The following is a 23,908-nucleotide window of genomic DNA, read 5'->3' on the forward strand; positions in this document are numbered from 1 at the left end:
ATTTTACCACATTCTCACCCTGTTATTTACTTGTTTATTTAACAGTAGAGCTGCCAGAGGTCGCTGTACACCTAAAATTGCCAGTGTGGGTAAATTTTACCCAGGACAAATTTTGTTTAGAAAATTGCTGAAAAAAACTAACAAACAAACACGCTATTGTATCAATATATATTGTATTGTTTTTTTGCCACTGTTAACAAAAAGTGTTTAGACTCATGAAATAATTATTTCAGGATAACAAGATTATTTTAGGAGTAGGTTATGAGTATTTTTAAATATTTAATAGGTTTAAATATCTAAATTTGATCCATCACACTCTGATGCATAACTTATTTCTCCAGACTCTCCATCAGTCATTGCATTTTGTGTTTTTAATAGCTCTAGAATTCGCCTTCTTTTAGTCATTGTGAGTTTATTCATTTAATATAGCCACTAATTCAGTTAGTAAAATTAAAAGTTATTGATGAGTAATTTCAAACATAAGCAGTGCATAAAACCAAGCATTTCTTTTATAGTAGGTCAATTTAACCCACGCTGGATCTTTTAGGTATGAACGTCCCACTTTTTATTCTTTTATTAATTAAACAATTTTTAATATCTAGGAATTGCAAATAAGAAAATTTTAGTAAAAGTCAATGACTAGGAGGCTTGATTGTTTAAATGAAGGTCTGTTATGTACATTTGAATAACATTGATAGGTAAAATTGATCCCATGGCGATTCTAGTGTTAATTTTTTGGCATCAGTTTTTGTCTTACCTGCTTTCTGGAACCGTTCTTTACCGTACTCGAACCCCATCATCACGGTGACCTCCTCTCTGTGTCTTAAGTTTGCCAATGTACATGGCGAGCTATACCTGAAAAACTGTTAACAGTGGGAAAGTCGACCATACGGAGATAAGCAGTCAGCTGGTAAGCGCGTAAAGGAACCGTGTCATACCACCTTGTAGCATTCGTTTTAAAAAGGAAATGCTGCCACATGTATTTCTGGCTACATAATTCGTGATCACCAGAAATGTATATAGAGCTACGGTTTCAGAATGAACCTATGTTGGTTTATAAGCATATGAAAAAAGCAAAAATGTCAGGGCACATGAGGACTTCTCCCGTCCCCCAAACACCGTCAGACGACAGAGGGTTACATTATAATAGTATTAAATATGGTTTTTGCTCCATTTGTTAGGAAGTAAATTGAGCCTTGGTGAGCAGAATCGATTTTTCTAAAAATTATGTAAGTAAAAAATGTTGTTCATTGGTATTCTTTTGCTTTTAGACCTCATTGTACATTTCATTTCAACTTAGCATTCTGATTTTACAAGGTTTTTTGTCAGCAGTGCTTGAGTGCCCAATTAGAGGAAATTGGAAGTCCACTTAAACTCATTATGGTGTGCTGGGATGTCGATCGTCTAGCAGTCAAAACACCAAATATATTATTTCACAAATTTCCAGAGGACACACAGCTTAGAAATACATGGATTTTTATTAAAAATGAGATGAGACATAGAATCTAATTTTAAAGTAAGGATGTTGGATTGTCTATAGTACATACAATACATGGTCATTAGGGTTGCACAGTTAATCAGAAATAAAAGCTAAATATATAAATTCATTCATTCATTCATTCATTTCCTTATGGCTTAGTTGCTTTATTAATCTGGGTTCACCACAGTGGAATGAATCGCCAACTTATCCAGCACATGTTTTACGCAGTGGATGCCATGCCAGCTGCAACCCATCACTGGGAAACATCCATACACAGTCATTCACATACATACACTATGGACAATTTAGCTTACCTAATTCACCTATACCGCATGTCTTTGGACTGTGGGGGAAACCGGAAATCAAAAAAATCCATCAACCTCAGCGAATACTTATCTCAGAGACAATAAAATCAGCAAATTTCCAAGTAAATATCTAAATACCCACGTATTTTTGTCGACAATACAAAATCTTCACCTGAAAGTTAGATACCATGTCTTGTCCATTTTGATAATTCATATTAGTTATAAAGTTATTTGTCCTTTGAAAATTGGACAATATGTAGTGTTTCGTTTTATCTGTTCTGGATGATCGACATCTTGGCGCATAACAATATTCACACAACACACAACTTGTATCCCAGGAGTCTCAATAAGGCCTAAAAAGCTTTATTGACATGCAGTACAATGTGTAGGAACGGCTCAGTGGGCTAAAACATGTTATATAACTAAATGCAGTTTCCATATACTTTCATGTCTGCTTATGCATCAGAGAAAGACTTCAGCCTCGTCTGGGTGAGAGTGCTGGTCTTTTACGCTTCTCTTTCAATTCCTTGACGTTATCAAAGATCAAAGGCCCAGTAAAGATCTTTTATAGGTACAATCGGGTCCGAAAATGGAAGCCATGAGTGAAAACATTGGACAACAATGTTCATTAACAATTATTGGTATCGATATTGAACATTACTTTTACAGTAATTACCAATTGTTAATACAGTTATTGTTTATCTGTATTCTTAAATGCACCACAATTTCAATATATACTGCTAAAACAAATATAACTATATGCATTTGCACAATGCTTTTAATGACAATAAGTAGTATATTTACAATTATGATCCAGAGAAACAAGGAATTTTTGACTGGATTTGGATACTTTTAATTGTGTTTTATTTTTTAATCATAGAATGTACAGTTTAACAAAGTGACTTTTATTGATGTTTTAGTAGTTTAATTATATAAAATTATATAATGTATGACACTTAATATATAAATAAATAACTTGAGTCCCGGCTGGGCCAGTTGGCGTTTCTGTGTGGAGTTTGCATGTTCTCCCCGTGTTCGCGTGGGTTTCCTCCAGGTGCTCCTGTTTCCTGCTCCTGTTTCCTTTCCTATGAATAAATGAATGAATAAATAACTCTAAAATAACAGAAAATGTACTCAAAATTTATTATAAGGTTTTTGTTCCTGAATATACAACACCAACGCAGACAATTTATCACTTTAAACTATTAAAAATGTTCATAAAAGAACTTTTCAAGGTTAAAAGTTGTTGGAAAAAAGATCAAAATCTTATAATGTGATTCAAAAGCATAAATAAATGGGGGAAATATTAAATACAAACAAGAATCACAAACTATGGAAAACTTACAATTATGCTAAATTACAGATTTTTTTACTGTGTAGTTATTGGTTACATTTTAAAAAAATATTTTTTATTTATTTATCATTAATAATGATTTATTGATTTGCCATACCTTGTTTTTTTGTTAACATATCATTTAGTATTTAGTGAAGACAGTTTATATTATTCTGAATGATTAAAGTGTTTGAACAAATTTACCTACTTCAAATGTTTTCACTCGATTGAATGAGCGTTATCATTGGTTATCAGCTGAAAAATATGGGCCTGTAGGGGCCTTCTGCACCTACTGGTAGGCTCAGATGCCTGTTATCAGGCTGTTATACCAACAGAGAAGATTCCAGATCCAGATTTGTTTTTACATTACTGTGATGGTTGGGTTTAGGGTTGTGGTAGGGGTAGACTTTAACAAAATACAATTATTGGGAAATTTAAGAAATAATATAAATAATTATTGTTATCTTCCGGTGTTAGCTATATGTGATATATAGCTAATTAACTAATAATTAATATCTGACCCTGCTGGAAATTTCTCACAAGAATAAATTGCATTTTAAAACAGATTAGCTGTAATAATATTCCACAATATTACAATTCCGGGTGACACGGTGGCTCAGTGGTTTGCACTGTGCCCTCACAGCAGGAAGGTTGCTGGTTTGAGGCCCGGCTAGATCAGTTGGTATTTCCTTGTAGAGTTTGCATGTTGAGGCTGGAAAGGCATCCGCTGTAAAAAAAAAAAAAAAAAAAAAAAAAAAAAAAAAACACATATGCTGGATAAGTTGGCGGTTCATTCCGCTGTGGAGACCCCAGACGAATAAAGGGACTAAGCCGAAGAAAAAAGAATGAATAATACAATTCTTACCGAATTTGATCAAATGGAGCCTTAGTGAGCAGAAAAAAAAAGCCTTGTTAAAAGTTATGCATGTAAGACTGGTTTTTCATTGGTATTGTTCTGAAGCTTCTGGACCCCGCTGTACATTTCACTTCAACTTACCATTCTGAATTTACAAGGATATTTTGTCAGCAGTGCTTCAGTGCCCAATTAGAGGACTTTCCCTTCAATAAATTGCCTGAACTGATCCCAAACTACTAAAACACTGCCTGTGGCATCAATATCTGAAGACAAGACCGTCACCAGTAATTGTTCTTATGTGCTTTTGTGCCTGTTCCCGCATTTACCACCTCAGATATGATTTAACATCAGCCAAATCTTTACTGAAAGCTTTATTTGCTGTGTTTTTGTTTTCGAACGAGGGGAACGCTTTGTCCCTTTCTCAAAGCAACTAATTGATTGATTAAATTACCATCTAATCATGGTAATTTAGGAACCTGACACATCATGTTCACTGCCAGAGATGCTCAGATAACCACTAGCTTGTTACAATTCTTGATGGATTCAAGTAATAATTGCAAGCTGCTTCCCCGGTGACAGCTTCTATGTGAAATTGCTGTTGACTTTAATGCAATTGCTTTTTGCTAACAAAGTGTCAGAGGTTATTCTTAACATGATATGATGTGATAATTATTCGCTGATAAATGTTCGCTTCACTTTACCATCGAACCGAATACGGTGACAAGCGTGTGCGGGTGTGAAAGTGACAGAATAGTCATCAAATAAACGTCCAAAATACACCTATATTTAAGTAAGTAAGGCTGATGTTTTCTTCAACGTTTTAAGTTTCTAGGTATGCTTCATAGAGTCAAAAGTTCATGATATATAATAAAAATATGTCTTAGTTACCATTTGATCACTTATAAATAAAACTTGTTTAGGACTGGGTTATCATAAATAAACCACCTTTAGATATGATCATTGTGTCACAATTCCATGCATCACAATATCATATTGGACTTCATCTGAAAACATCAGACAGATAAAACCCGGCGTGTCCATAACAAAGCAAATATCTCGGTTCAGATTCAATCTCTCTTGTGTCTCACAGAAATGGCTTTGACCATCAAGTCTGCCTGTTTGTGCTTATTTACTTCAATTATTGATTTGCTGGACATGCTACGAATGCACAAAATAATAGCAGTGATAAAAGATCTAAAATACACTGTCATGCTAACAAATATTGCCAGCACTGCTTTATTGTTACTACTACTAAATTTAACATTTAAATTTAATATTTAAAGTGTAATATAAAGCTTAACTGTACTATATATGTATAGTTATATCTAAATAATATCCCGTGATGGACTTGTATTTAATTTAATTTAATTTAATTTAATTTAATTTAATTTAATTTAATTTAATTTAATTTAATTTAATTTAATTTTAGTTTTTTTTATTAATATAATTTTAATTAATTTATTTTAGTTTTTTTATTGGAATTAAATAATTTATTTTTAGTATGTTTTATTTTGTTCAATTTAATTTTACATTTGACTTTAGTTTCTTTAATTTAATGTAATTTAATTTTTTTTATTTTTACCAAATTTTGTTTTATTTTAGTTAAATTGTTTAATTCACTTTTTATTTTCATTAGTTTAATTTAATTTAATTTAATTTAGTTTGTTTTATTTAAAAAATATTTTACTTTAATTTGTTTAATTTAATTTAAATAGTTATTTTTTAGTTTGTTTAATTTAATTTAATTTTATTTAATTTAATTTTATTTTATTTTATTTTATTTTATTTTATTTTATTTTATTTTATTTTATTTATTTTATTTTATTTTATTTTATTTTATTTTATTTTATTTTATTTTATTTTATTCATGTTACGTCATCCATTAATAAATTAACCCAAACCATTGATTTTGTGCTAAGCAATCAGTAGAGCTTAATCATTAATACTCATTTTTATCATAATCATATTCATTACAATGCTATTTTACAATATTGCTGTTTTAAAATAATGCATGTAGCATTGGTTAAACCACTTTAAAATCCAGTTTTGGAAAATATATTAATTATTTACTAATTTTGATGGGCACTAACAGAAAGACAACATTAATGTATTACTTTGAACTAATATTACCATATCATTAATATTAATCTATTTATGTGTATGTCTGTCTGATTATATTCAGCTTTAAACCATCAATACTGTTTGCACACAAATACTTCAATACAAACACAAAGAATTTGAGGCCTGCATTCATTTTCACTCTGACAGCAATAAACTATGCAATTCCACATCTCTGTAAAAACGGACATGGGTGAATTTTCTCACGGTATTTATAGAAAGCAGATTTCCACAGCAGCACTAGAGCATTTTAGAGGGTGTATTAAGGATTTATGCTCTTATGCTTTCAACGAACCACTCCAAACAGGGGTCAAAACAGGGTCACTGATATCACAGGAGGACTCCATTTTCCACAAAATATTTATTGTAGCCACTCTACATCTAAAAAAAAAAAAAAAAATTTAATTTGCTGTACACCAAAATAAGGCATATAGTTGAAGAATTATTAGCCCTCCTGTAAATATTCCCCCAATTTCTGTTTAATAGAGAGGATATTTTTTTCCAACACATTTCTAAACATAATTGTTTTATAAACTAATTTCTAATATCTGATTTATTTTATCTTTGCCATGATGACACTACATAATATTTAACTCAACATTTTTCAAGATACTAGTATTCAGCTTAAAGTAACATTCAAAGGTTTGATTAAGTTATTTGGGGAAGTTAGGATAATTAGGCATTAATGATGGTTTGTTCTGTAGACAATCGAAAAACAAAATTACTTAAGAGGGCTTAAAATACTGACCTTAAAATGGTTTTTCAAAATTAAATTTAAAAATCAAAACAGATTTTTCTTATCTTCTTTTTTTTAAGTCGCTTGGGAAGAAGACCTAGGGATTTTAATCACTGAGACTGTTGGGATCAATGCCTTTTATCTGTTTATTCATGTTCTATAAACTCTAAACACAACCTTATTCAGTGCAAAGCATTACACAGACTTCACTATTCTAAAACAAAGCTTAGTACATTATATCCCTCAGTTTCCCCCACATGCAACAAGTGTAAAGCTGCTGAGGGTACCTCAGCACAACTTTTTTGGTCCTGTGTTCAAATTCAGATTTTTTGGTTAGAAATAATTCAGTTCTTCGCTAAGGTTTACGATTGTATTTTACTCCCTGACCCAATGATTGCAATTTTTAGCTGGTCAGATTTTCTGGAGACTCTCAACTGAAATGTACAGATACCTGTTCAGTATGTCATGATCAGAGCTAAAAAAGTTATCCTTTGTTTCTGGAAGAAAGTATGTTTGGTCTCTTTTTTTCTTACTGGCTTCTTGGACTCACCTTCACTTTACATTTGGAAACAATTAAGATATACCACTTCTGGGAACTCTAAGAAGTTTGATAAAATGTGTGATCCAGTCTTTTTTTTTATTTTTTTTTTCTAAAACACCATGAAGACTATTAGTGTTGTTTGATTTCTGAAGATTTGAAAGTCATTTTGTAGGTCAAATAGTTTTTGTATGTTGCCACTTTCCCTTGTTTCATGCTTTATTTGTGCACAGATAAAAAATAAAATAAAATAAAATAAATTATAATTAAAACTGCTTTTATTCCTGCCAAAATAAGACCAATAAGACTTTCTCCAGAAGAAAAATATTAAAGGAAATACTGTGGAAAAAAATCCTTGCTCTGTTAAACATCATTTGGGAAATATTTGAAAAAGAAAAAAAAATCAGGGGGGGCTAATATTTCTGACTTCAGCTGTATATCTATTTTTATTTATTTATTTCTTTGTTTATTGGCAGGTGATGAATCTACTACCCGGCTGACTTGCTTCGTATCTCCAGCGAGTGGAGTGGAAAAGCGCCAGACCCCAAACCTCCCTCGGTCTCTTCTGGATTCGCGCTCCAGCTTGTGAGCATCGGAGCCCTGGATCTCTTGTCTCTCACCTCCCCTTTATTCTCTGGACCTTGACGTGGGAACAGACCGTAACAGATCGCCCAATGCTGAGGAGGAACTGCCTGCTGCTGTTCCTGTGCTTCCTCTTTGAGCAGAGCTCCTGCGCTCCCTTCCAGAGCAGGCCAGGCCAAGAGTGGCCCCACAGCCCAACGGGGCCATCTGCGGCAGGGAGGAATGGAGGTTCCAGAGGATTCCAGAGGGTCAAGAGGGGCTGGGTGTGGAACCAGTTCTTTGTGCTGGAGGAGTACATGGGCTCCGACCCGCAGTATGTTGGAAAGGTAAGAATATATTATTAAACATATTTGCAAAAGGGAATCAGCTGTGGGCTAATTGTCCAGGTGTTTGTTGATGATGCCTGTGTGTGTTCACTGCTGTGTGTGTGCACTTGGATAACACTTGGAGAGCACAAATTCCAAGTTCAAATTCCAAGTTCATCATACTCGGCCACAAAATCATTATTTATTTAGGGCTGGGTGAGATCACAAAAATTTCATATCACAATATGAGCATGTCATATCCTTATAATGATACATTTATATCACAATATAGTACAATTGTTAAATAAATTCTATCTATTAATAGTTTATATACAGTGGTGTAAAATATTAAGGCTTTGACCTGACCTAGTCAAAGTCCTGATCTGAATCCAATTAAGATGCTGTGGCTAGACCTAAATTAGTTCATGCTCAAAAACCCTTCAATATTTTATGGTATTTATTGAGATAACATATCAATGATTATTATTTATGTGTATCCACAAAAATTTTTTAAAAAAAGTCCTGTTTTTTTTTTTTTTACATACAGTATTTTTCCTATTTTTTAAAAACAAAACAGGTGTTTGTGAGCACATGCTATGTAATAAATGAAATAGATAGAAATAAAAAAACATGACAATAACTGTGGCAACATACAGTTTATCAGTGTTCTTTCTGGATAATTTACAGTTGAAGTCAGAATTATTAGCCCCCCTTTTAATTTCTTACTCTTTTTTTTATTTCCTAAATTATGTTTAACAGAGTAAGGAAATTTTTACAGTATGTCTGATATATATATATCTTCTGGAGAAAGTCTTATTTGTTTTATTTCGACTAGAATAAAAACAGTTATAAATTTTTTTAAAACCATTTTAAGGACAAAATTATTAGCCCCTTTAGACATTTTTTTTTTCGATAGCTTACAGAACAAACCATTATTATACAATAACTTGCCTAATTACCCAAACCTGCCTAGTTCACCTAATTAACCTAGTTAAGCCTTTAAATGTCACTTTAGGCTGTATAGAAGTGTCTTGGAAAATATCTAGTCAAATATTTTTTTACTGTCATCAAGGCAAAGATAAAATAAATCAGTTAGAAATGAGTTATTAAAACTATTATGTTTAGAAATGTGTTAAAAAAATCTTATCACCGTTAAACAGAAATTGGGGGAAAAAATATACAAGGGGGCGAATAATTCAGGGAGGCTAATAATTCTGACTTCAACTGTATACATAATAAACAATAATGTATATTTATAATGTCATGCTAATCTACATAGCATTTATGTTGGTGTATCATACAATGAAATTTGGAATCTGAATTGTATTTTGTTATTAATTATTTTGTAAACAGAATTATGCATAACTGTATGACACACATGCTACTTTTGTGCATTCATTAATCACACAAAACATTGTTTCCTCACACTGTACAGCCTTGACCAAACCAGTTCCTGAAAAGGTTCCAAGGCTGTTAAAAGTACTCCACATAGTTTTAAGAGTGTGCCTTTCACATTCAATAGTGGATAATAAGCATAACAGCTTTCAGAAGTCATACTGTGCTGAGCCAAAGTTAGTCCCCTTTGCCATGGGATCTGTCTGCTTTTAATTGAATCCAAACCCACTCTTTATATTCGTTGGTCTAAATTAATTAACATATTCCATTCGGAATTAAAAGGAACTCCGTGGCTCAGTTTCTTAACATTGCTTGTTAAAAAGACAAATTAAAAACACTTGATAGATATGAAACCAGCTAGATAGAAATCACTCTTACTGTATTCTGACCTGAACTTTCATTATATTTTAAACATAAAACATGTGCTATAAATTTGTAAACATATTAGTTTGTAATATACAGTAATTTAAGTTTACACTTGTCTTAAAACAATAAATTGTGTTTCATTGATTTCATTTTTATTTATTTATTCATTTGTATAATTGTCAAAGCAAATATAATTTAAATTAGGTAGTTTAGCTGCTTTCATGTGCCACATTGCAAAAAAACTTTCATTAACAGTTGTCTGTCGCTTGAGGTACATAAGGAGTTTTTTTATTTTTTTATTTACACCTTCATATTGCATTTTGGGACCTTGATCTCTGTTACAACAAATTAGTATTTTTATGTATAGTATATACAGTTTACCCAAGAAAAAAAAAGTATATACACTCACCGGCCACTTTATTAGGTACACCTTAATAGTACTGGGTTGGACCCCTCCTGCCTTAACCTTTTGTGGCATAGATTCAACAAGATACTGGAAATATTCCACAGAGGTTTTGGTCCATATTGGCATGATAGTATCATGCGGTTGCTGCAGATTTGTCAGCTGCACATCCATGATTGGAATCTCCCATTCCACCACATCCCAGAGGTGCTCTATTGGATTGAGATGTGGGGACTGTGGAGGCCATTTGAGTACAGTGAACTCATTGTCATGTTCAAGAAACCAGTCTGAGATGATTCACACTTTGACATGGCACGTTATCCTGCTGTAAGCAGCCATTAGAAGATGGGTACACTGTAGTCATAAAGGGATGTACATGGTCAGGAACAATTCTTATGTAGGCTGTGGCGTTGACATGATGCTTAATTGGTACTAATATGCCCAAAGTGTGCAAAGAAAATATCCACAGGAAAATAAGTCAGGATGAATCCATGCTTTTATGTTGTTGATGCCAAATTTTACCTTATTATCGGAATGTCCCTGCAGAAATCGAGACTCACCAGACCAGACAACGTTTTTTTTTTCAACCTTCTAATGTCTATTTTTGGTGAGTATGTGTGAATTGTAGCCTCAGTTTCCTGTTCTTATCTGACAGCAGTGGCACCCGGAGTGGTCTTCTGCTGCTGTAGCCCATCCACCTCAAGGTTGGACGTGTTGTGCATTCAGAGATGCTCTTCTGCATACCTTGGTTGTAGCGAGTAGTTATTTGTGTTACTTTTGCCTTTCTATCAGCTGGAACCAGTCTGGCCATTCTCCTCTGACCTCTGGCATCAACAAGGCATTTGTACCCACAGAACTGCCGCTCACCAGATATTTTCTCTTTTTCTGACCATTCTCTGTAAACCCTAGAGATGGTTGTACAGGAAAATCTCAATAGATCAGCAGTTTCTGAAATACTTAAACCGACCTGTCTGACACCAACAATCATGCCAAGTCCCTTAAATTACTTTTCTTCCTCATTCTGAATATCGGTTTGAACTGCAGCAGATCGTCTTCACTATGTCTACATGCCTAAATGCATTGAGTTGCTGCCATGTGATTGGTTGATTAGAAGTTTGCGTTAACAAGCAGTTTGTGAGGTGTACCTAAAAAAGTGGCCAGTGAGGGTTTATTGTATAATAATCATATGTGTTATGACAGGATGTGCTGACAATAGAGATTGTTCCAAATGCAGCTTCAATATAAAATCGGGATGGTCGTACAGGCAAGGGTAAACAGGAGCAAAAATGAACAACAGAGAAAGGAGACTCCAAAGACTAATCCAGAGAACAGGCAATGGTCAGGGCAGGCAGAAAATGGTCGAAAACAAGGTAAACAGCCCAGGGATTAAAACACAGCCAGGATAACACAGGTATACGCTTTGAAATGCAAATAAACAATAACAAGACTCATCAATAGGTATGCGTGAGAATGGCGTTTAAATAGAGAGTATAATAAGTGTAATTGATATGCAGCTGTGCGTGTGTGTCAGTACAGATTGTTTACAGCTGTAGTGAGTGTTGAGTGCTACAATGACTGATGGCAACTGTAGTACATGTAAATAACCAATAGCATACAGATAAGCTGGAGTGCTCTGTAATGAGTTTAATGGGCACTCCAGCTGATAATCGTAACAAAATGTAATATATAATATTACTTCTTATACAATTTTTTTCTTGGTTAAACTGTCTATGAAATACATAAACTGTATATAACACATATTAGTTATATACCAAGACTGTATATTGTATACATTTGTTTAACATCAAAAACTGTCAATGCAAAGATCAATGTCTCATTTTGTATTGTGTATGTCACAATTACCAGCGATCGTCTTTCATAAGATCGCTGGATTTCACTCTCAATATCCATGGACTACAAATCCGCCATTTCTGGACTACATTTTCATACATGCACTCCGCTCACACTCACACATGCTTCCTCATCTAGACTGATTACACTCACACCACCTGAGGATTGTCAGAGACTGATTGCACACACTATTTAAGCTACACACTCACTCATTCACTTTGCAGTCTTGTTTACTGTTATAGTAACACTAAAACGTGGTTTCCCTTGTCTTGTTTCTCCGTGTTTAGACCTTAGCCTAGCTTATCCTTTTGTCCTTGTTTGCTGCCTGCCTTCTGACCTCCTTGCCTGTTGTTCGACTACGATTCTGGATTGTCTGCATATATCTGTTTGCACCTGAATTGACCTTTGCTTGCCTGACTACTGATTAAACCTGCATTTAGATCCAAACCTCAGTTGTTTGTGTCACTCCCCGTGGTTACAGTGTAATTGTAAAGAAACTGTTAATTAATTAATAATGTTAACTAAGTCCTCCAGAAAAACTAAATATTGCTCTTATAAAGTAATTTTGTATGCATATATGCTAAATAAAGCAGAAATCCACCCACAGGACAACACAGACAGGACCACGTTGCCATAAATTCTAATAATGATGCAGCTGACAGGTCAAATAATGCAATTCTTCCTATTATATTGCATGTACAAGAATCTGTCATGAGGTGAAAATTGGCTTTTAGCATGATGCACAGATTTTTGGGGAAGACATGTACGCACTGACAGTGATCTTTAATCACAAAACATTCATTTTCAGCAGCGCGTTTCTAAACATGCGGTCATAACAACACAACACCAAGCTGGAATCTAATTTTCATGCAAAAAAAGTGGCGTAGCCTTCCAAAGAATATCGCCTTTAGCGGATCATAACCCGACCTGATCTTTCCACACACTTATCAAGTAAAATGAGACATTTCAGTATGAATATTTTTTCACATTAGTGAGGATTCATGGCTGGTGGGGCTTGCCTCCATGTCACTGTCACCATCATTCTCTCTCTCTCTCTCTCTCTCTTTTTTTACAAAAACATGCAGACATGTGGAGAGGAAGAGACTAAACAAATCTCTCAGAGTGAAGTTCCTTCTTAGTAGTGATTAGGGCTCCGTTTTTGTGCCAAATTCATCTTAAAACAGATGGCTTGGCCCCCCTGCTGAGCCAGGCATGATCCGAACACCTCACTTTATCTAACATTTAAAGAGGATTTTCCCTCTAATGAAGTATGAACTTCTGCCCTTCACGCTTTACCCAGTTTTAATGGAACAAATCACCTGATACTTCCTATATGTCACTGCAGGTGGAAGGAAATGACATATTATATTTAGCATTTGCTTAACGTTTTTTATTTTAAATTACCGTCAGGTTTCCGAGAACCAGATTTTCCTCACTTTCTACAATAGCTGTTTCATTATCTGCCAAGCAAATGTGAATTTACCTGACAAAAACAAAGGAAAATGAATGCTCAAGGCCACAACACATCAGCAAGCATGACTTGAGGCACAGATGAATTCTTTTCCCACATTTGGCAGCGTCTGCTTTGCATACTTTTCAGAGTGGTTTGCGTAAGACGTCTTAATCAGGACAATGAGGCAAAATACCAGCAAAACTGATTAGCATAATGCTAAATAAATAAACACGGTAATGTCGCAATTCACATTCAACGAGTTACAAGACCATAACAGATCAGGGCTGGGGTTTAGAGGTAAGAGGAAATCCAAGGAAGCTTTTCTTTGTTTTCTTTTCTTTTCTTTTTTTCCTCGAACCAGGGACTGGCTTTGTCTATTTTGGATTAATAAATGCAAGACTCTCCTAACGTTTGTTTACTGCTGTGTGACAGAGAGAAAGAGTGTGGGGGGATCAGTTGTGTGCCATGGTGTCAAAGGAATAAACAAAATGAAAAAAAAAAGGAGCGGAAAGAACAATGCTTGCATTTCTGTAGGCTTCTTAGTCAGGCATAAAGTGCACTTGGGACTGTGTGTTGTTTCTTTGCCATGTCTATTATCTAATCCTGTGCAAACTGCTTTTGTGAATGGCTGGGTAATTCTGGTGTACCATGAAGAGCGAGGCCTGTCACAAAACAGAACTGAACCTGTGATAAAACACAACTCATCGTACTGTATATACAATTAGCTCATGCTATGTTATAGTGAGCCATCATGGTGGCTCAGTGGTTAGCACTGTTGCCTCACAGTAAGAAGGTTGCTGGTTCGAGTCCCGGCTGGATCAGTTGGCATGTCTGTGTGTAGTTTGCATGTACTCCCCATACTGAAAACTCTAATGTTTGCTTAAACACTTAGGTAAAGTTGACTGAATATAACTTAAAATTTTGCATTTTGGTCCTATCACTTAAAAATATGAGTTATTTAAACTTACGTACCAGGGAAATGAATAGACTTAAGATTTCAAGTGTAGTGAGCTCAAAATCATAATTAATCCTTTGAAAAAAAAAGGTCATTTTCACAAATGTATTCTTGACTTTTTTATGTTCAAATGTATTCTTGAACCTTTTAAGTGCTAGGTCTTTTTTTTAAATCAGAAAACAAATGGTTTCAGATATAGTTATTCATCATAATGTGAATAAATGGCTACTCATTTTTTGTAAAAATTTATTTAAACATTTTCCATAGTATATTATTACACACATGCACAGACATGCATATATATATATATATATATATATATATATATATATATATATATATATATATATATATAGTAACAAAATGTCACTTGTTTTTTCTTTTTTGTTTTTTTGTTAATCATGGAATAATGGAAATAAAAATGTTGTAAACTCGTTGCCTCAATTTAATTGAGTAATGGAGTCCCCCAAAACTTGCACATTTAAGTTTATTTAACTGACCGGTTTTGTAGACTATGGTATAAGTATAGTCTACGTATAGTCTACAAAACAGGCAGGTTAAATAAACTTAAATATGCAAGTTTTGGGGGACTCCATTACTCAATTAAATTGAGGCAAACAGTTTACTCAATTAATTTAGTTCAGTCAACTTATAGGGGTTTTCAGTGCATGTCCGCGTGGGTTTCCACCGGGATGTGAATGTGTAAGTGTATGGGTGTTTCCCAGTACTGGATTTTGGCTGGAAGGGCATCCACTGCGTAAAACATATTCTGGATAAGTTGGCAGTTCATTCCTCTTTGGCGACCCCTGATAAATCGAGACACTAAGCCAAAGAATAATGAATGAATGAATATGTTATATACTATATTATATATTATAATTATTTTGTAAACAAGCCATGTGTCGTCAACTATATAGTTCACATCAGAACACTTCAGGATCCTCATCACAATGCACTACAAAACCAACAACAAAAATCACAACTCAGCAACAGCATAGCAACACTTTTTAAACCAATTAGAACACCTCAACAACTGCATTGCAATGCTTTACAATCCATAAAAGGACACACATAGCACATAGCAACAAAACCACATAGCAACACAATGTAAACAAACACCTGCAAAATAATAAAAACCTGCAATAATAAACTAGTGTAGCAGACTGAAGAAGGTCAGGAAGCGTTTAGCAGTCAAAACTTGTCTTTTATTGAACTTTTGCACGTTGCAGACAGAGTAATCCTTTTAGCTCTTCACATAACACAACTCTCTCTCTTGTGAACCAAAGAAAAACCCCAGATACCTCTCAATCTCTCGAAAACCCGCCCCCTCCCTCTCAAGTGCGCAGACTCCTTTTTCCCGTAATCCAGCCCCTTAAAGCCCTACATTACCCAACATAAATACACGCCAAACTACAACAACCAGGAACTGTATTTAAACCTTTTCTAGCATGCTACACTGCCCCCTCCTCACAAAGTTCCTCGACCTCGAGGGAACAAACATAGTCCTGGAGACGTCTTGGTGGCCTCTTGACTCTCTGAGACCGAGGTGAGCCCCTATCTGCAACAGGGCCACCAGAATGTGAACTTTGTAGCTCAGGAACTGGTGTAGTTTCACGGAGGACATCTATAGTATTAGAACTACCCAACCCGTGTCCCGCCTCATTCTCCAGAACAGGCATAACTGTAGGAGAGGCCAGCACTGTATCTGCTGAAGCACACCCTCTGTACGGAGCCAGTCTATCCCTGTGCACCGCTACTTTCCTGCCTCTTGGTGGCATCTGAACACGGTAAACAACTTCCCCAATTCTCTCCAGTACAATGCAAGGCCCCACCCACTGTGCATCAAGTTTAGGGCACCTGCCCTTCTTCCTCTGTGGGCTGTACACCCACACCCTCTCTCCCGCTGTGAAGTGTCGCCCTTTCGTTTTCAAGTCATAATTCCGCTTCTGTCGGATCCCCGCTTTCAGCAAGTGTTGCCTTGCAAAACTATGAGCGGTTTCCAAAGAGGCCTGAAGCCTACTTGCATACTCAGGGCCCGGTGGCACAGCAGGTGCATCAGGAGGCCTTCCATAAGCCATTTCCCCGGGCGTTCTGATTTCTCTGCCCAACATTAAAAGGGCGGGAGTGCATAAAGTTGAGTCTTGCACAGCTGATCGGTATGCCATTAAAATAAAAGGCAAGTGCCTGTCCCAATCTTGCTGATTGGTTTCAGTTACAATGGCTAATTGTTCTGCCAGAGTCCTATTAAATCTCTCGACAAGACCGTCACTTTGTGGGTGTAAAGGGGTAGTCCTTGTCTTGTGGATCCCCAGTTTTTCACACATAACTGCAAATACACGTGACTCAAAGTTCCGGCCCTGATCACTGTGGATGGACTCAGGGACCCCAAAACGGCTAAACATCCCATCCACTAATGCATCTACCACTGTCTCAGCTTCTTGGTCAGGCAGTGCGTACGCCTCTGGCCATTTTGTAAAATAATCCATAGACGTCAACACAAACCTGTTACCCCTCTCTGAGCGTGGGAATGGGCCCATTACATCTACCCCCACCCTCTCCATTGGCCCTCCTACAGGGAACTGCTGAAGAGGAGCAATGGACCGACCAGGGGGACCCTTACGGGCAGTGCAAGCATCACAACGCCGACAAAAATCCTCTACATCTCTCCTTACCCGCCCCCAGTAAAAACATTGCCTCACTCGATTAAGTGTTTTTGAAACACCAAAGTGTCCAGACCCCACTGTACCATGAGAAGCCCCAATAACCCCCTCACGCAACACTTTTGGTACCACCACCTGCCACCTTTCCTCTCCAGTGGTGGGGTCTTTCCACCCTCTCTCCAACACACCATCCCGCAGACGCAAGCCCTTAAATTTGGCCCATAAAGTTTTTGTTGACAGTGACATAATAGCCACTTCCTCCCACGGAGGTCGTTGTTGGGCTTGAACCCACTGAATTACTGGCTGCAGGTCTACATCTTGCTCTTGCAGCCGCTTCCAGTCCTCTATGCCCACAACCTCCATTGCTGCACACACCAGTGTATCCCCACACTTACAATCAGCAGAATTCTCCCCTGCATCAACATTCCCCAGCTCTCGGTCCCTGGCTTCCTTCTTGTCGCAGTAGCGACACCCAGCTATCGCACACGGCCGGCGAGACAGAGCATCTGCGTTTGCATGGCTCAACCCTGTACGGTGAACTACCTTCATGTTGTACGCCTGAAGTTCTTCAATCCAGCGTGCCAGTTGGCCTTCTGGCTCTTTAAATGACATAAGCCACTGGAGAGCAGAATGGTCAGTGCGTACTGTGAAATGTAACCCACACAGGTAATACTTAAAATGTCGCACAGCAAAAAGCATTGCAACGAGTTCCCGCCTGGTAACGCAGTACCTGCGTTCAGCCTTACTGAATGCTTTGCTATAGTAGGCAATGACTCTCTCCCCACTAGCCCCCACCTGAGAGAGAACTGCCCCCATACCCACATTGCTGGCATCTGTGTCTAAAATGAAAGGAAGTGCCGGATCAGGGGGGGCCAAGATTGGGGCTGTAACCAGAGACAGTTTCAGGGCAGCAAAAGAATCCTGACACTCCTCCGTCCACCTAAAGGATTTATCCTTCTTCAGCAGACGGAAAAGTGGGTCTGCAATGCTGGCAAAACCCTCCACAAACCTCCTGTAATATGACGCTAAGCCAAGAAAACTTTTAAGCTGCTGTGCTGTTGTGGGAGCAGGCCAGTTGCTCACAGCCTGCACCTTCTCTTCCACTGTGCCAATTCCCTGTCCTCCCAATTTGTGCCCTAGAAATGTCACCTCCTTCCTAAAGAATTTACATTTTTCTGGGTGCAGCTTCAAGCCAGACTCACTCACACGAACCAGCACATGACTGAGGGATTCCAGTGAGGTTTGAAAAGAGCTACCATAAACCAGTATGTCATCTAGGTACACCAGACACTCAGACCTTGGAATACCCGACAACACCTTGTCCATTAACCTTGCAAACGTGGCAGGTGCATTGCAGAGACCGAAACAGAGCACCCGGAACTGCCACAGCCCTCGACTGGTGCAAAATGCTGTTTTAGGCCTTGCATCAGGCGCAAGCGGTACCTGCCAATAGCCAGAACGAAGGTCCAAGGAAGTGAACCATGAGGACCCCACCACCAGGTCCAGTGATTCGTCGACACGGGGAATGGGGTAGGAGTCCTTTCTGGTCACTTCATTAAGGCGTCTGTAGTCAACACAAAATCTCCACTGGCCCCCCTTCTTAGGCACTAAGACTACCGGTGCAGCCCATGCACTCTCGGAGGGCTCAATTATCCCTGCTTGTGCCATTTCTGTCAAGGCCTTATCAGCAGCATCCTGTCGTGCAAAGGGGAGCCTCCGTGGCCGCAGCCTAACAGGTGTGGCATCTCCAGTCTCTATTTCATGTTGTACTAGGTGTGTTTGCCCCACATCTCCCTCCCTAAATGCAAAACAGTGTTTGAATTTAAACAGCAAATCCCAAAACTGCTTCTGCTGACACTCATCCAAGCCCTCACAATTCTTACACCATAACTCCCTCAAATCCCCCAACCCTGTCTCCTCCCCAAGAGGGGAAATCAGAGTGCTGGTTCCCTGCCCTTGCATGTCATGGAATTGTGGGGCCACCCTGGGATAGACCACAGGCGGAGCAAGGGCTAAGGAAGTAGGAGAGTTCTTTACCCCTTGAGGACTGTTGTCAGCTTTGTTGTGGTTTTGCAAGTGTGGTATATGTTCCCCCCCATTAGGCTTCCCATGAGAAGATTTTGCCTCTAGAAGGCCTGTAAAAGACATATCCCTGTCATTTCCAGTGGACATGACAACCTCAGGACCCCCTTCGAAACAAAGCATACCATTTTTCAAGTCTAACTTACAGCCTGCACTTCTTAGGAAGTCTAGACCGAGAATACAGGGGTCCTGGACAGTAGCCACCCACACTGAATGTTGTAATGTCTTCCCTCCGACAGTGAGCTCCACCTCCCCTTTACCCTTCATTGGTGCAAGTTCCCCTGTCACTGTGCGTAACAGAACAGTGGTGGGATCCAGTCTGGCATTGGTTGGTACCAAATCTGGTCTCAAGACCGTTACAGTAGAGCCTGTATCCACCAATGCCACACATGGAACTCCTTCTACTAAAATTGGTACATGACAAAAATCACTAACACATGTTCGACCCACCACAACTACAGACTCTTTGGGCCCATATTTCCCCTCCCCCAACAAAACATGTTTTCTCTTCGTTTGCCCCACTCCTTTGACCCCTGATGGAAAAGTCTCATGGTCGGGATGAGAGTTGAGGGTCCGCACATCCCCGCTCATGCGGACCCCAGGCCGTTTCCCTGGTTCCCCGCTACATTAGGACACTGTCTGACTAAATGTCCAGTCTGACCACAACCCCAACAAACCCTTGGTCTCGTGCGAGGACGTTGCTCGGCTTGAAGTGTCACAGATCTAATTAACTCAGTTATCTCTGAGACCCAGGCTGGTCTTTCACTTAACCCCTCCCCCACATCAGCAGACCTTACTGGAACAATATTGTGATGACTCTCTTCCAATTTAGGGGTTCCACAAACAATTTCTCTCTCCAAAGCCATTTCCAAAGCATCCTGTAGGGTATGTGGGTGGGCCAGTTGAGTTTGTCTGCGGAGCTCCACAGGGGCCAGGGCCTGGACGAACTGGTCTCTTGCAAGCTCCCCTTGAACAGAGGGAGGCATGTGGGCATATGCACGTCGAGTCAGATTCTCAATGTCGTTTGCTAAAACTCTCAGCTGCTCTCCAGGAAGCCTGCGTCTATTATTCAGTTCAGAACGCAGGAGGCCTGACTGTTCAAATTGGCCAAAACGTCGTTTCAGAGCACCGACAAGTGCATTATAGTCATGTCTGTGTTCAGGGCTTAGAAGTAACAAGCAGGACAGGGCATCGTCAGTTAGGCACATAGCCAATTCAAGAGCTTTGCGGTCCTCTGACCAGCCTCCAGCTCGAGCCAGCAATTCAAATTGAGCATGAAAAGCTTCCCAATCAGCTTTGCCTGAAAATTTGGGTGTTTTAACAGTCACTATAGCTGTAGCGCCGCGGCCGCCACTGCATTCATATGCGTCGGCAGACAGCGCGGATCCGTGGGCGCCGCCATGTTTATTTACATCGTCAGGCAGCGCAGCTCCGTGGGCGCCGTCATGTCCATTTTTATCCGCACCCGGCGGGGTTCCAAAGGTGCCGCGGCGTATATTTACATCAGCCGACAGCGCCAACCCTTGGGGGCTGCTATGTTTGTTTTCATCAGTACCTCGCGTTGTAACATGGGCGCCGCCATGTTTGTTTGTTTCTCTCGTGACTGTTCGGTAACTCTCGGCGGCACTCGGCTCTGGTAACGAAAGCCCGGCATCTGCTGCCATCCGCCTCGTGGCATCAATCACACGAGCTCTGTGAGATTCCCATCGATCTTCCTGCTTAATCAAGTGCTCAGGAGGCGACATTGATCCATCCAGAGCCCCACGAAACCTTTGACTTTGGTCCTTAGATTCGGACTTTATTTTTCCTTGGGTCTTCTTCCACATCGCGTTGGTTGCAGGACGAAAAATAAGTAAATGCGGCTATCCAGTTCACTTCTGACACCAGTGTAGCAGACTGAAGAAGGTCAGGAAGCGTTTAGCAGTCAAAACTTGTCTTTTATTGAACTTTTGCACGTTGCAGACAGAGTAATCCTTTTAGCTCTTCACATAACACAACTCTCTCTCTTGTGAACCAAAGAAAAACCCCAGATACCTCTCAATCTCTCGAAAACCCGCCCCCTCCCTCTCAAGTGCGCAGACTCCTTTTTCCCGTAATCCAGCCCCTTAAAGCCCTACATTACCCAACATAAATACACGCCAAACTACAACAACCAGGAACTGTATTTAAACCTTTTCTAGCATGCTACACTATTAACAACATATCACTAACAACTTGATTAATAAAAAAGAAAATTAATCGGGTATCATATTTAACAGAAATATATAAATGACTAACATAATTAATATAATTGTCCTAACATTATTTCCACAGTTAATGTTTTATATAACTAATGTGGTCATACTTTATTGTAAAGGCACCCGGTCAGTGTCTGGATGGGAGACCATATGGGAAAGCTAGGTTGTTGCTGAAGTGTTGTGAGGCCAGCAGGGGGCGCCCCAGTATGTTGATGGAGACTCTATACTGCTCAGTGAGTGCTGTCTTTCGGTTAAAACTGAGGTCCTGACTCTCTGTGGTTGTTAAAAATTCCAGGATGTCCTCTGAAGAAGAGTAGGAATTTAAACTGACATACTGACCAAAATTTGCCCATTGGTCTCTGTCCATCATGGCCTCCTAACCATCCCCATATCATAATTGGCTTCATCACTCTCTCTCTTTTCCACCACATCACTCCACATCAGTTTGCAGTTTGGTGCAATATCGCGTCATTCAGGTGGTGAATGAGGAGACCACCCCCCCACCCCCTAAAAAAATGTGTAAAGAGCTATGAGTGCACTTGATGTGCAAAATTTTCTAATGACCGATTTAATAAATTGTTATAAAAATAAAAAAGCAAGTTTAATATTTTATCCATTATGACACATATTATACAACTAGAACACTGCGTAACCAGAATTATCCTCCCTGTTTTTGTAGTACTAGACATGTAATTTTGGCAGTGGAGACCAAATAGATATCTCATTTTATGAGATAACATTTTTACGAGCATAAAATATTCATTTTGAACAGAAGAGTTGATGGATTGACACATAATATGCAACAGCAGGCGGATGCAATTTTTTTTTCTTTCTTCAGTATGCATTTATGCAGAAACTGTGAGCATGGGAACATCACAGCCTCCAGATACTGAAGAAACTCTAGAAGACATCAGCATTTTATCGTTTATTACGGAGAAATAAAAGCCTCATTGAGCCTTTGGGAATACCGCAACAAACCCTCAATTCCGCAATTAAATAACCCGCTACTGTTCCCAGACCTGAGCAATGCCTGTTCACATGAAAAAAAATGGCAATCATTCGGCTCATTGTAAATCATGCTCTTTCTTTTCCGCTCCATGTCCTGATTTAGCCTTTCAATCACCATTACAACCCCCTCTCGCTGTCACTTATGACCACCCACAATTCACCTCTTTCTTCAATCATCTGAGCTAATAACATAATAAAGACTATACATAATCTGCAGGACACCGGTTGGTGGGTTTAAGCAACTTTATAATGCAACATTATTTATGACATCATTAGCCAAAGTGCCATCAGTCAACCACCGTTTCCAACCTTTCAGATCCGATAGCTGTGATTTTTAAAATGGCAATGAACCAATGTACAAAGGTAATTTAATAGGATGTGCATCTGCATGATATTTTATGATGTTTCGAGTCAACACGAAATCAAAATTGACCCCATTTACTTTCTTTAGGCACAATGCTGGTCTTATTTTTCATGATTCATTGAGGTGCATTAGTTTAAAAGAGGAAAGGTGGATTAGGAATGTTGCATCAATGTGTAATAACTTGCGTCTGAAGCAACATTTGTTTTAAAGTGTTTCTTTAGCACAGGCTCATCCTGAAAAATGTAGCCTTATATACGTTTCTGGTGATCACGAATTATGTAGCCAGAAGTACATATGATTGTATTTCATCTATAAAACGAATGCTACAGGGGCGGTATGATGCGCTTACCAGCTGACCTCTTACCTCCATATGGACGGCTTTCCCACTGTTACCAGTTTGTACAGTTAGTTCACCATGTACGTTGCCCGACTTGAGACGCAGAGTTGAGCATGGTGACGGTGTTCAAGTCCAGTGAAGAACAGTTTCAGAAAGCAGGTAAAATTAAAAGTAGCCAAAAATAAAACAAACAAGGAAATAACATGGTGAAAATGTGGTAAAAATATGGTGAGGGCTTTTCTTTTTCTGGATTGATTTTGAAAACACTGTTGGTTGGCTTTATGGAGGTGGGCGGGTCAATCGGTGCTTTTGAATACACTTTTGGTTGGGTTTATAGAAAAGAGCGGTTTAGTCAATCGGTCAGTCAGTCAGTTGACAGCGAACTCTGGTGGATTTACATGAAAACAGCAGGCACAAATGGCACACGCAAGAGAAATTTGAGATCTCAAAAACTGTACACAGCAGCCCAAAAACAAACAAACAAAAACTGCAAAAAAAAAAAAAAAAAACTTACCTCCTGGGATATATTTCACAATCTCCAGAA

At 38.4% G+C, this 23,908-nt stretch overlaps 1 protein-coding gene and 1 long non-coding RNA gene across 2 annotated transcripts in view; one reads left to right on the top strand and one right to left on the bottom strand.

Annotated features, from left to right (window-relative positions):
- cdh12b (cadherin 12b) overlaps window positions 1-23,908 on the top strand; it is a 320,630-nt gene that overhangs the window by 132,955 nt on the left and 163,767 nt on the right. The window contains exon 2 of the mRNA XM_087276886.1: window positions 7,843-8,274. Coding sequence (XP_087133012.1) covers window positions 8,041-8,274 — 234 coding nt within the window. The 5' untranslated portion in view covers window positions 7,843-8,040. The remainder of the gene's footprint in view (window positions 1-7,842; window positions 8,275-23,908) is intronic.
- Window positions 15,578-23,832, bottom strand: LOC147841475 (uncharacterized). Its single transcript, XR_015504571.1, has 3 exons — window positions 22,160-23,832; window positions 21,609-22,072; window positions 15,578-15,813 (listed from the first exon to the last, which is right to left on the bottom strand). It is a non-coding gene; the product is annotated as an uncharacterized LOC147841475 (long non-coding RNA).

Source organism: Danio rerio, chromosome 12 (genome assembly GCF_052040795.2).
Source record: "Danio rerio strain M-AB ecotype USA chromosome 12, GRCz13ab, whole genome shotgun sequence".
Classification (NCBI taxonomy): Eukaryota; Metazoa; Chordata; class Actinopteri; order Cypriniformes; family Danionidae; genus Danio; species Danio rerio.